Below are 14,450 nucleotides of genomic sequence, written 5' to 3'. Positions count from 1 at the left end.
AAGACAAGTGCTTCAGCCACTTACATGGTGGTTGAACTCCTGGGCCACTTCTGGTGCCATCAATCTCATTTCCATCCCTATCCACACACCAGCAATATCCAGTGTTGGAATGGCACTGAGTGGGCAGGTAATTGCCATGCTCATCACACTGAGGAACGAACTGAGCCACTCTCATCTCTCTTTGGAAGAAGGCGCCCCCGCTTGCAAGAGCTACTTCTTGCTCATGCTGACATCTGGTCTTTTCCACTCCTGTGAAAAAAAAACAGACTGGTGAATACTTCTGTTTTAACTAATAACTCTGTTCCACTAACAGTTACTATGCACTGACGATTTAAAACACGAGTATTCTCACCACTGGAGGAACATTGTTACAAACTTTAAAGGCATATACCTTCAGTGCACCTTCAGAAAGTCTGTCCTATGTAAATTTAACACATTCGCCTTAACTTCACATCATTTCAAATATCTTTCACTGGGTAATGTAAAACAGAACAAGGAGCTCCCCTGCAGCTTCCTACATCGAAAGGTCACAGACAATGTTTTCCAGCTTCTGTTTTTCTCCTAGAAGCACATTAGCAAGAACATTCTGTCCGACTTGGGACCCCCCAAAGTCTACTTGTTTGGCAAATACCCATGGGCCTTAAAATATGAGTAATTAGCCAGACCATACAGTGGGTAAAGTATTTTTTTTTTGTAATGCTAAAAGTTGAGTTTCCCTTCAGAGGCATAAGAGAAAATCAGGACACAAGGCAGATGCTGAGTTCTCTATGGAGCCTAGGAAGCAAGTCAACTCTTTGCTCTGATGCATAATAGCTTTTTAAAGCTCTGGCATCACGTTTGAGCCCTCATTTGATATTTTAGACTTACAAGAGGAACTGCAGGAACAGTTTGCCCAGTGCCTGACAAAGCATGGAAGTGAGGCTATACTGAAAACAGGAATACTACTATGCATACTGATAAACATGTGATACACAGTGGCCACACCAAACGCTTATGTGTTGCTACAGAGGTTACAGAAGAAGACTACAGTTTATCAGGAGATAAAGGGATTCATTTCTTTTGTTTTCAAGTTTACAAAGCAGTCTGGACTGAAGAATAAATCTCTGTTGCGCAATAGGGAATGTCATCTAGATCAACATATCCTTTCAGATATGAAAGAGCATAGTGAAATTAAGAGAATGCCATAAAAATAACATTCTTCCTTCTCTGCACAAAGAAATCTGGGTCACTTTTACCTTACACTTGAGACTCATAAAGGAGTCTTGCACAATGGGAAAGACTTCTAATTCCGGGGAGTATCTTCCTGCTGTCAGTGATTTCTACAGACAGCTAGAAATACTTACCACAGTCTGTCTGATGAAGAGGTTGAATATTACACTTTCTTCTTTTTACATTGCCTGGTGGACAGCCTAGACCCAGCCCAGCTGAGCTAGAATCTAATCCCATGTGCCTACAGACTATCATGGTGTAACAGTCGCACAAATATCGAAAAATAAAGGGGGGGGATTTTTTTTATTAGTATTATTTAAACCAGTTATGCAAGCAAAAGCTTTGGAGAAGTTTCATGCACCTGGACACAATTAAAGCAATACAAATGTCTGGAGAACAGCTCAGTCCAAGCAAATAAAATATTTGGCCTCAGCTTTAGTGTGGGTGGTGAAGGGCCTTGAGTCAACCTACAAAGTCAAACACTGAAGGAAAAACTCCATTATCTCAAATTTTGTTTATAGTACTCAAAATACCATGCAGGTAAAAGAAATGTTGATTCCAGTAGGATAGTTTTATCACATTTTTTTTTAATCTAATTACACGCATCATTCATGAGAGAAAGCACGGAGGAATACAGGGTATTAGTAAACTGACCCTCCCTGCTTCTGTTCTGCAATGCATTCGTGCCATCCTTTGAGACACTATTAGCTCCTCCTAAGCGGGATACAAGAGCTAATGTAGAAGCTGGTCAGTTTTCCTTCCTGTCCCAACTCCCAGAATTAGAGAAACTCAAACAGATTAATCTAGTCTGTTAATTTTTAAAAAATAATAATTTTATGAAAAGGAGTTATCAAATATAAAGTATACAAAGGAGCGTACGTACTCCCAGCTTGGACTCAACTGTTACACATAAAATATACTGGAGTTATTGGGAACATGAAATACCAATGCCTGCTCAAATTTCAAAAACAATGCTCACATTTAAATCTACAGACTTTATACAGGAATACTTAAGGAAGCTTTGAAGAGTGGTCATATTGGAATGATCAAAACCAATCTCACAAACGCCTTGGTTATGCAATTATCCCCACCAAAGGAAAGAGATTAGTCAACCAAATTAGTTTCCAAAATCAGAATCCTGTTTCTAGAAGGCAGAGTATATGATTTCAGAGTATATGATTTATTCTTTCTAAAGATCCAGACATGCCAGCTGGTTGGGATAATCTACTCATAGTGCTTACACAGTCATACATTTTACTCAGAGTGCTTAAGAAAATAAAAGATGGCTTAATTTTGCAAGCTTTAAATTGTGTTAATTAACTGTCTGAAATGAGGCTAGCTATAACGCAGTCTGAAAGATGAGATTCACACAGTAAATAAAGCTTTGGTGATCTAACAATACAAGTTAGACAAAACATATAGCAAGAATTGGCACGTATTTAGGTCATACAAAGGCTACTTTGTAAGCCAGCTTTCAGACACAGACAGGGCTAGTAAGTTTCCTTTCCTTCAGTGCATCAGCCTAAATGAGAAGGTTCCTTAGAGCTCCTCCTTTAATACCCATACAGTAATATTTCATCTAGTTAAGGCTCTTCAGTGATACAGGACAATTAACACTAGAGGAGTTCTCTGGTCTCTTGACTCTTATGTGAGGAAAATTTCCATTAACTACTCCAAGAACTAAGAGCAAATAATGCTTAACTGCTGTAACCTGTGCCATTACATCTACTACCATACTTGTTTGTAGCAACTGGAAAATGAAGCATGCCTTTTCCAAGGTTCCGCGACCTCCTCACTAGGTAAACTGAGCTCACTAAAATCAACAAGTGGATTCACAGTCAAATGGAAAGTTACTCTTCGTGGGAGATACTGTGTACATCATCCTCTAAAGACAGAGACTTGTCTTGGAAAATGACAACCCAGGAAAGCTGACAGCAGATAAGCACCTCAGTGTGAACACCAAGCTAAGTCCTGTTGGGATTGTGAGGGGGTATCAATAAGAATTCAGCAGATACACAGGGAACACCATGCAGGTATAGAGAAGCAAAGTTATTACTCTACATGGGATTAATAACATGATTCAAGGAATAGTGGGTCCAACTCTGGTACCCAGAGTTCAAAAGAACAGTGAAAAATTGAAGGAGCATACAGAAGGGAGCTCTGAGGAGAGAGGCTGTAGTAAGAACGTAGTGAGAACAGAGAAGAAAGGCTGCTGAAGAAGTGATGCTCCATGGACCACAGCACACCCAAGGCAGACTAGATACGTGAAAGGGTGCATCCTGAACTCAAGCTAAATGAATACCCTTTCTCAGAAAAATAAAATTGCAATTTAATGTTTTCGGCATTTTTTCCAGTTGTTTTATCAACTACCACTAGCAACACAGAATTTAAAAGTCACTGAAGAATACCACAGAACTTGAAAAAATGAACTGGAAATAGCACAGATACTGAAAGTGGACCGGATGAAAAACATACACCTACACTTTCCCAACATAAGCCAAAAAAAAAAAAAAAAGGCATATGCAAATATTCAAAGTCTCTTTTGGTTATAAAGGAAAGATCTTGTGGCGGCACTGCAGAAGATAATTTATGGACTTTTTCAAAAAAGATGGAGGCCGAGAAAACAGCATGAGAAACAGGGATGTATGGGTCTTCTTCCCTTCCACTTTGTAGGAGGGACTACAGCCTGGTATACTGTATTAAATTCAATTCACATTCAGAAAATTTTCAAGATCTGATATAACTACTCAAACAGGTTTTCATTCACAAGCTAAAGACAGAAAAGTGATTTAAAACTGGGACCAGTATGCAACCGAAGAGTACTTGTTTATTTCTTATGTGGATCACTTTATTCCCCACATATCACAAAGAGTTATGCTGGCACTTTTAACTGCTGTTCTCAGACATTGCCAGAAAAGGAAGAGGAAAGACAAAACAACACACTTCCCTTTGTCCATTCACTTTGCATTGCAATCCTTCACTTCCAGTGCTGCCCTGTAAGTGCATTTCTCGTGTGAAACAGATGGTATGCAGAGGACCACTGAATGGCTCTTAATGGTCAGACCCCCTGTCCAATAATCTAGACTTGTGTCTGTTTAGTAAACAGTGTCTGGGGTCTGCAGGGGTAGAAACACTCAGACATCTGGTTTTTGAAATGGAAAAATGAAGCGTGAGGAAATAATGAAGTGCAGACATTCTTAATAGCTGTGAGCAGCGGGGCATTCCAGCATCGTTAACTCTTTCATTAACCTGCTGGTTTACTCCTACCACATCCACTCACATACAACTCAAATCCATCTTACTTGTTAAGGCTGCTTGCTACAAGAGTTGCTCTTCCCAGTGGTAAGATTCAACTGCATGCTCCACGTAATAATGAAGACTCCACACAAGCAAGCAATTGTACACGTTGTTCAGAAAAGGACAGGAAAAAGAACAGAGTATTTGGACGAATGAAACTTTCCATGCTGTTAACAACCAGGAAAGACTTCAGTGACTTGACTGAAGCTAACAAGATCAAAACCTTAGTGGGTAAAAAGAGAAGAAAGGCTCTCTAATAACATCTGAATACAATGGACTCTTTTCTGCAATCTCCATCCTGAAGCAACTTACTTTACAAATTGGGTGCTAAAGTAAACTAAGCTGCTTTTTGCTAGGCTTCAGAAAGTATTTTGATTCTAACTACTGGCAGTGATTAGCAGTCGGATATATCCATTTTAAAAGCACTAAAGCTTTAGCAATAAATGACATCCCAGGGGAAGCTATTGTTCTATTAACTTTCAAAGAAGGGAGGAGTAGCTAACTTTGTTATCAACGCTCCCATTGCTGCAGGCCAGCAAGGCAACACAGATGCTCTGCCCATTAGTCAGGGTTCAGCAAAAGTGAGACTTCTTATCTATAAAGCTGGGGGGAGGGTGGGTTTGGTGGGTTTTTTTGTTTGTTTGTGGGGTTTTTTTGGTTGTTTTTTTTTTTTTTTTTTTTTTTTTTACTCCTGCTTAAAGAATTTCGTGAGCAGAACCAATTGATGCAAGTGTTTCTAAAGCACGTCTTCTACTGGTAGTACAAAACCACATGAAAAAACAAAAACAACAAAAAAAACATATTAACCAATTAAAAAACCTGGCCGATCCCCACCCACTAGAACAGTAGACACAACTAAACTCTCCAAAACGCTTTTTTGTTACCATTAAAGCCCTGACTTTGAGACATCCCCATTCAAGCTACATTTGTGTTGAGTGTGGAAAAATCACGAAGCATCCAGGATAAGTAGTAATAACAATATTAAGTTAGTACAAAATACTAGTCTGTACTTAGCAGTTTAGTAGACACACTGTGAAAAGGTGTTTTTCCCAAAACAAACAAACAAAAAAAACAACAACTCAAGTATGCTATCATATACACTCAGAAGAAATTAAATATGCCTCGGTAATAGAGCTAATTGGTTAAATTCAAGTAACAGCCTACCGAATCATAGAATCACAGAATGGTTTGGGTTGGAATGGACATTAAAGACCATTTAATTCCATCCCCCCTGCCAGGGGCAGGGACACCTCCCACCAGATCAGGTTGCCCAAAGCCCCATCCAGCCTGGCCTTGAGCACTTCCAGGGATGGGGCATCCACAGCTTCTCTGGGCAGCTTGTTCCAGGGCCTCACCACCCAAAATCACCGGCCTGAGCTACAAAGGGGCATGTGCCAGACATGAACACAGTATTTCTGCCTCTGCAATTGTTCTTGAAGAACTGGAAGCTCTAAGGTTTGATTTTGCTTCGAGCTACTCACATCAAGTTTCTTCTCTAGGAGTAAAAATCCTACTTTTATCAGCAGGTTCGTTGCTAAATATTTTAACATTGGTCAGAAACACTGAGTAGTTCTACATTCATCTGGCACTAAAAGAAAAATATGCATGGACATTCATGATGAGAAGTACGTTGAAAATAATACTGGAAGACTCACATACAGTTGCAAAAGCTTGAGCTTCAGAATTGAACACTGCAAAAGCTCCTACAATTTACCTACGATAGTGAAGTCTACAGACATTGGATGGTTTGACATAGTACGTGCTGTTGAGTGCACGATGAAGCCATGCAAATATGATCTAAAACCAGAAATCACCTTGTGATTTTTTATGCCTCTCCTATATAAGTTACCCTTTGCCTTTTTTGTTTTGAGGCATTAGCATCGTACCATGCAAAAACGTCAGAACTTCAAATTAGGGAAGACAGTAGCAAAAAGGAAAAAATTAAGTTTCAGCAACACATCAGATAGTGATACTGTGTCATGCAGACAAGCACTTTTAAGGGAGCACATCAATCATTTAAAAAAACCAGCTTTGAATCATCAAATACTTTGGATATCATTAAGACACAGTGCAGAAGCTGGTTTATAAAGACAGCTTTTCCTTCTTCAGTCATACTGCTTTTTTTTGTTTCTTTTCCCTTTGGCTACATGCCCTTTTTACTCTTGGCTGCACATTTTGACTTTTAGTCTATGGAGAGGTGCAGGGTGGTCTGTAGCCCAACAGCAAGAATCTCAGAAGCAGGGGAAGTGCGTTCAAATGTACTCAGATGGTAGGTTTTATGTATTTCCTGGATGAAAGCATTCAACGTTGTGCAAAACTTGAGTGCTATCACCTAGGTTTGTCATGCTTTTGAATTGAAGTAACTCTAACAATGCTACTTTGTGCCTTATGGTTCCTTACTAAATATATATATTTTAGCATGCCTACAAGATCAGGAGTTATATACTTCAAGACTCAAACCACAATGCAAGAACAGAAGTGTGGAAGGATAAAGAACTTTCTGCTAAATAGAGAACAAACTGGGTAAGTACAAAAACATCTAAGAGAGCTAGAAACTGGAGTTAGTCTTTCTGGATTCTCACTGGCTATACTTGGAATGTAGGTATCTGGATCTCAGTGAATTCCAGATACGTTCGTCTCATCCTTCGCTTTTCTCCTGTAATGCTACATTTAGTTTACATTACCAACAGTTCCATGTTTTATGATACATGACTGCTGCATATGCAAAACAAAATCAATCTGTTGTCAAACCATCACATAAGGCAACTTCTAAAGATAGCATCATCTTTGCGCTGAGAACTGCTTGGGGTAGACAAACAAAACCTAAAACAGGATACTGAGCAGGAAAAGTGATAATAGTCAAGATATAGACTTTGGCACAAACCTGATGCAATTCAGAACCTGAGAGACTTGAGAAAGAACAAAGTCCCCGGTGAGACAATTTGTTCTATAGAGAAGGCAAACTATCATATAACCTCCAGTTCTCCAATTATATTCCCGGTCCAACTTTCAAGAACTGTAAAATTTTACCTCCTAATACACACTGGAAACCATCCCCACGATAACCTGCCTTACACTGGCAGCTGAAGGACCCAGGAGTGTTGTAGCAGAAAGCATCAGGATGACAGCGGCCCTGTTGACATTCGTCTGTATCTGTAAAATAAAAGACCAGTCTTAGATAAACATACCTCATGATGAAAGATAGCTTACAAGTCAGAGTGAGGAATTAAAGTGCAAATCTGGCTTATTAGTTTCAGGCTTCTATTTTAGGACATAGGAGTAGAATTACAGACCTTTGGAAGAATACAGAAATGCAAAGAGGAAAAAAGCATGCATGTATTTTAGATTCTGCCTTCCAGGAAATCCCTCTACCATGCTACTCTGATGGGTAACTGGCACTGTTAATTCACACAGTATTTAATAGGTTTCTTTCTCCATGTTTCTCAAGGAAAAGACTTAAAAACAATGCAAGAGAGGTAGGATTTGGCTAGCAAGGTTTACAAGATGTTTTTAGGTAAAGCTGCTCTCCCACTACACTCCAATTGACATGAAACACAGCATAACATTTTTGCAGATTCTGAATTCTGACCACTATGTGATTCCCTCTTAGTAACATAAACCAATACAGTTCAAACAATTCCAGCAGATGAGGATCTCATCTCCTAACTGCAGCTGCCGCAAAAATTGGGGCTACCTCACCTCAGACTTTCTGTAGCACAAATATTGAAGAGTGAATTCAAAAGTGCAGGGAAAAAAGAACAAGAGCTTTCAGTGCTTGCCTGCAGGACTCAAACTACAAACTTTCCTATTTTAAATCAGAAGCAACTATAGGAGATTGCAGTGACCAGCCAAGTTGTGCAATAAAGTGTAAGAAAACACAACAAATGGTACTACCCACCCTCACAGGCACGCCCGTCTCCAGAGAAGCCAGGGAGGCACGTGCAGATGTAGGCAGAGCCACCAGTGTACACACACTGAGCACGCTGAGGAATGTCACAACCATGTGTGCCTGTCTGACAGTGGTTTACGGCATATTCAACAGCTGCAGGTTAGATGTACAAGAGAGTGAAAGTTTGAATTTTCTTCCACAAAGCTGAAGCTTGTAATACATTCATAGAGAGAGAAGAACAGCTGTGAAAGCACAGAGAAGAGAAAGGAGACAAGGAAACTATGTTTTGCTCTGGGGGCTGCTGTTGTTTTCCCCCCAAGACCTTTCCTTTTGCTGATGTTAAACCTTATTAGCGTTTCATAAGCGACTTACTGTCTTCTAGCACCTCATAAATGCTTGTTGATTTAGAGCAGGGGAGAAAGGCTACCACAGCCACAGATCCTAATATCCATGCCAGTTTTGTTTATAAACTGGAAACCTCACTGAAGAAATGTAAGGCATCTCACAAAGGCACCTCACATGTTAGCTGAGTAGCCAGTTCACTGCGCTGGGAATTACTAGATATCCTGCTACACTAACCTAGCACTGACCCAGGGCTGTCATCACTTGGCTACGGATAGGAGCCGTGACTCATTCAATAAGAGATAAACACATTTGTCAACTATTGGAGAGATTTTGACCAACTGTGGCAGCTGGGACCAGTCCTGCAGCTTTCCACAGCTTTCTCAACGCTGGCAGCCGTGACTCTGAAGGTACTACACTGCTTTTTATACAAATCTATTCCAGGTAAGGCAGAGTTTCAGCAGCTCTCTCTTATGTCGAAGAAGAAGAAAAGAAACCAAGGTATTTAAAAAAGAAAGAGGCAAAATACTACAAAAATGTTGTATACATTTATATATGTGAAGTACACAAGTTCACAGCATGCGCATCTAGGAACAGACTTCCAGCTGCTGTAACAGGGTCCACTGAGGCTTTCTTTATGCAGTTCTTCCTAGGAACTTACAGGGGACCAGCACCAGACTCCACAATGCTCCTTTCATCGCAGTACACAGATGGAAACTACCACAGTACCGGCAGGGAAAAAAACACTAAAATATACCATCAAAGCCAGAACTGAAAACAGGCATTTTCTTCATTTCTCTGGAGAAGACGACACCACTGTTAGAATAATTTCTATCTGTTCTGCTTGATGAAGTAATCTATTTAGAATTAAGCATTTTAAATGCTTAAGTTCTAGAGCTGGAATTTCTAGGGAGTCCCCCAGTCCTCAGTGGGCTAATTGGAAGACAGGATTCACTTAAAACTCTCCTTAAGCTGTTTGCTGAGTCACACAGCTGGTATGAAAAAGCTGCAATTCCAGAAAAGCTGAGGCAGAGTGGGTAGCCCAGAGCAACCCACACAAGCACAAAGAGGGTAGCTGTTGCATTTTCTGAGATTCAGGTTGTTCACAGGCTGTAAACCCATAGACGGGGAACAAGATTACCATGGCATTTATTTTCACTCTGTTGGGAAACTACGGATCATCTTCCGCCCCCTGCATCTTATGGATGCAAAGTTTCTTTTCGATTGAAGGAAGGGATCATGCTGAAGTCCTTCAAGCTAGGTAAGGAGCCACTTGGCACTTGTTACAAGCATGACACATCAATTTCATGGAAAAGCGGTAGAGTGAAACCAGCAAGGCCATGGCTGGAGAGAAGAACATCCTCCTTCAGGTCAAGGTGACTAAAGGGTAGTGGTGGTTATAATGGAAAGAATATAAAGCTGCGCTTCCATATCTGACCCCATCCTTTCCTGTGTTGTCGAAAAAGTTGCCTTTTTCCAACTGTTCTGCAAGAAAGGAATAGGCTCATTGTACACTGAGTGGACATGAATGGTAATTCCTACTGGACAGAGGAATGGGGCTTGTGACTGGCTGGATGGCTGCACTCAGAGTTCTGGTCAACAGCTCCATGTCCAAGTGAAGATCGGTAATGAGCGGTGTTCCTCAGGGGTCGGTCTGGGGACTGGCACTGTTTAGTCTCTTTGTCAAAGACATGGTCAGCGGGAGCGAGTGCACCCTCAGCAAGTCACCCTCAGCAAGTTTGCTGATGACACCAAGCTGTGTGGTGCAGTCAGCATGCTGGAGGGAAGGGACCTGGACAGGCTTGAGAGTGGTGCTGTGAGTACCTCATGGAGTTCATCAAGGCCAAGCGCAAGGTCCTGCATCTGGACTGAGGCAATCCCAAGCACAAATACAGGCTTGGCAGAGAATGGATTGAGAGCAGCCCTGAGGAGAAGGACCTGGGGGTGCTGCTTGATGAGAAGCTTGACACGAGCCAGCAATGTGCGCTTACAGCCCTGAAAGCCAACCGTATCCTGGGCTGCATCAAAAGTAGCATGGCCAGCAGGTCGAGGGAAGCGATTCTCCCCCTCTGCTCTGTGCTCTCGAGACTCCACGTGGAGCCCTACATTCAGCTCTGGGGCCCCCCGCACAAGAAGGACATGAAAGCATTAGAACAAGTCCAGAGGAGACCAAGAAATCAAAGGGCTGGAGCGGCTGAAGCAACGAAGACAGGCTGAGGTAGCTGGGGTTGTTCAGCCTGGAGAAGAGAAGGCTCTGGTGAGACCTTACAGTGGCCTTCCAGTACCTAAAAAGAACTTGCAGGAAAACTGGGGAGGAACCCTTTGTTAGGGGGTGTAGTGATAGGACAAAGGGTAATGTTTTTTAAACTAAAAAAGGATAGATTTAGATTAGATAATAGGAAGAAATTCTTTACTGTGAGGGTCATGAGGCGCTAGAACAAGCTGCCTAGAGAAGTTGTGGATCAACACAACCAATGATAAGAGAACGTGTAGTTTTTTTTAACGATGCAATGGTTTGTCCCTTGATATCAGGTATGGAGACCAAAAAAAGACAAAGTTTACTGTCAATTAGCTTTGAAACAAAGAAACAAAACTTCAAATCCCCAAAAGCCAAGGGGTAAGACAACAGAAAATAATTTACAGCCATGGTGCAGAAAAAGCAGTACCTCATGTTGAGAGTGAGACACTGTGAAATAAAGACAAATTAGTAACTGCTCACTTCAATTTTTTTTCTTTTACAAATTGGAATTTTACTTCTATGTGAAATCTACAACTAAGACACAGTACAAAAAAGACAGAAGCATTTCATTATTTTTCCATTTGGAAACATTTTAATTGGGGAATTTTTATGAGATGGAAACAAAGTACTTCAGGCACCTTCTTCAGTTACCTAATGGATTGTAGTCACTAACTGTAGAACAAACCCCTAAATTCAATTCATGTTAGAAGCCAGCATATATCCTAGAAGGTGCGTTCTGCTTCTGTGAGACAAATCACAGCCTGAAAGCCAGTGTTTTAATCACGGTGTTTTTAAGAAATTTGAAACTCACCAACACAAGTCTGTCCATCTGCTGCAAACTGGTATCCATCTACACACTCACATCGGTACGTTCCTGGCTGGTTATTGCAAACTGCATTGCTGCCACATACAGCTGGTTGCTCTGAACATTCATCAACATCTAGAATATTGTAAGGATTCCCGTTATTACAAATATGTATTTAATACTGATACCAAAACAAAAAAACAACAACAAAAAAAAACCTGCGCAACTGTTAAATAATAGCAGGCTTGAGTATTTAATCCACATCTTGGATAGACCATACCTCTTAAAAGGTACTGGTAACCTGAAAATCATTTTCAGGTAACTGTGGCCTCAGCTAAACTGCACAAAAACACAACCTGAAGAGATTCTATAGTGGAGTAGTAAGAGGAAGGCCAGGAAATCAGAGAAGGAGGAAACACTGTGAAAGAAAACACAGGCTACAAGGTGACCAGCAGCAGTGATGACTACTTGGCGAGCAGAACTTTAGGAAAGACTCCTTCTGTAGTTATCCATATATTAAAACCTAACGCATTAAAAAGAACTTGCACGTTATTCCTAAAGACAGTAAATGGCAAACAATTGATGTGCACTATTATGTTAAAATATGGATTGAACTAATACTGGGGATATAACCTTTACATTTGATCTAAAATACGTATTTTTGATCTTATATACCGTAACTAGTTTATATGGCAAAAGATTTAATTAACTCCAAAAGCTCACTGTTTACTTATATTAATATACATACACATAAAAGAGGTAGAGATCCCAAGTTCAGAAGCTAAAGTGACCTAAGATTTTATTAAACTGTGCAGCCTAACAGTCACCAACTGAAGTTTAGTTCACCTTAAGAGCATGTCTGGAAAAAATCAAAATCTTAAAGTAAGCAGGAGGCCTCTCTGAAGTTTCTACTATGACCTGGGGCATGCAAAATAGATTGAAATATGAAAAAGAAGGAAACTTCGTACTGCAACGCAATCTAGCTTTGTCAACCTAACAACACATTTCATTGACAAGAAGATAAATAAAGACATGGAGCTTTCAACTTTTTCAGTAGCTCTTACAAAGCATCTCGAAAAACTGTCAAATGTTACAAAAAGAAGATCTTAGGCAGAAGAAACACTGTACACAGCTAAGAAAAAATCTTCGCTAAAGAGCAAGACAAAGATAACGCATCTTCAAGCATTTCAACCCTGGATCCTAAAGACTTGGACAGAAGGAATTTTCAAAGCATACCTTAAAAAAGATTATTTCAGTGGGTTCCATGTACCTGTGCTCTGTATGCATGTTACACATGCAATTCCTCATTGCCCTCAAGAACTTTTAATTTAGTTGACTCATTTTAACCAGAATTTGCAGAACAGTACATTTCTCACAGCTAAGTTTCCACAAGTTTTATGAAAAGAGCAACTATGTAAGAAGCTTTCTAAGCTAAAAAAACATACCCAGGTTTGACTCTCCAAGACAGTGAATTAATTAATCACTTAATTACAAAAACTTAATTAATCAGATTGTTCAGTTACCCCAGCATCCCTCTAACCTATTGTTCCCCAAACCAGCCTCTTAGGTCGATTCATTCTGACCCCTCAAACCAAGGGTCTATACGTCCCAAGCAAACCAAATTCTACGTTAGCTGTCATTTTGAAATGAAAATCTTCTGATACCATAACAAACGTTTCCATCTCCACGGAAGCCAATTGAACATTCACAGAAGAAACGATTTCCAGTTCCTGGACGACATATTGCATTGGTGTCACAATTATGGGTACCCGTGTAGCAAGGATTTCGGTTAATATCAGCAGAACCATCTGACAAGAAAGATCACATTCAGACATAAGAACTCTACCCAAATAATAAGACTCAGGTAAGGCCCAGAAGGAGTTTGCTTTTGGCATACATTAAACAGAAAAAAAAAAAAAGCATGTTTTGCACTAGAAAGGAGACTTGCAGGAGATATGCAGGACGTAATCTCAAATGACAGTAACACCTGTATTCCTTGTAAATTCTGCAAAGGACTGTTCAGGTCTTTTTGTGTGTGTATTATTTTTTAAATGCATCTTCCAGCCACTAGCCTAGACCCAAAGTGTGATTAACAGCTTGTTTTGTTCATTTAAATTTGCAGAACTTTATTTTTGGAACAAACAAAAGTGAGCATAGTCCTTTCTGTACTTATCTGGCATGCATTTTCAAAATTCTCCTTTGTTTTTTGTTTTTCTTCCTGATATTAGCACATACAAACTAGAACTGTTCTAGAAAGTACATTTCATAGGCTTCCTACCTCACAACTAACGTGCCTTGTTTCAAGATAACCTACGGAAACTATTGTTTTTTTAATGGTAGATCTTAATCCCCTCTTTTGCCCTTTACCCTGACAATACAAAAATATCATTAACAGAAGAACTACGTAGTAGCTACTAAGGAAAAATGACACATCCCATGTATCTAAGCAGCAATAGATTCAAGCTAGTATTTTGGGAGTATTTCAAGGAATTAGACACACACTCCACTGAATTTCAGAAGCAGATAATTACTTAAATATCATTCCCCAAGTAAAACACAAACTTTCAACAGTCCCATTTCTATTCTTAATTGATGAGCCCAGATCTGGCGACTAATGCAACTAATTTAATTCATTAATGCCCAGCTAATGCAGGCTAAAAGAACATAAA

General features: G+C 40.0%; 1 protein-coding gene across 10 annotated transcripts in view; it reads right to left on the bottom strand.

Annotated features, from left to right (window-relative positions):
- The window catches only part of NID1 (nidogen 1), a 61,343-nt gene that overhangs the window by 33,804 nt on the left and 13,089 nt on the right, over window positions 1–14,450 (bottom strand). For 9 of the 10 annotated variants that reach the window (XM_066994015.1, XM_066994013.1, XM_066994018.1 and 6 more), the window contains exons 9-13: window positions 13,446–13,589; window positions 11,788–11,916; window positions 8,405–8,548; window positions 7,537–7,659; window positions 25–249 (exon numbers count right to left, since the gene is read on the bottom strand). In XM_066994015.1, the coding sequence (XP_066850116.1) occupies window positions 25–249; window positions 7,537–7,659; window positions 8,405–8,548; window positions 11,788–11,916; window positions 13,446–13,589 (765 nt within the window). The remainder of the gene's footprint in view (window positions 1–24; window positions 250–7,536; window positions 7,660–8,404; window positions 8,549–11,787; window positions 11,917–13,445; window positions 13,590–14,450) is intronic. The other variant, XM_066994022.1, reaches the window with a different exon arrangement.

Source organism: Anser cygnoides, chromosome 3 (genome assembly GCF_040182565.1).
Source record: "Anser cygnoides isolate HZ-2024a breed goose chromosome 3, Taihu_goose_T2T_genome, whole genome shotgun sequence".
In the NCBI taxonomy this organism is placed as follows: Eukaryota; Metazoa; Chordata; class Aves; order Anseriformes; family Anatidae; genus Anser; species Anser cygnoides.
This window is presented reverse-complemented; position numbering and strand designations above follow the sequence as displayed.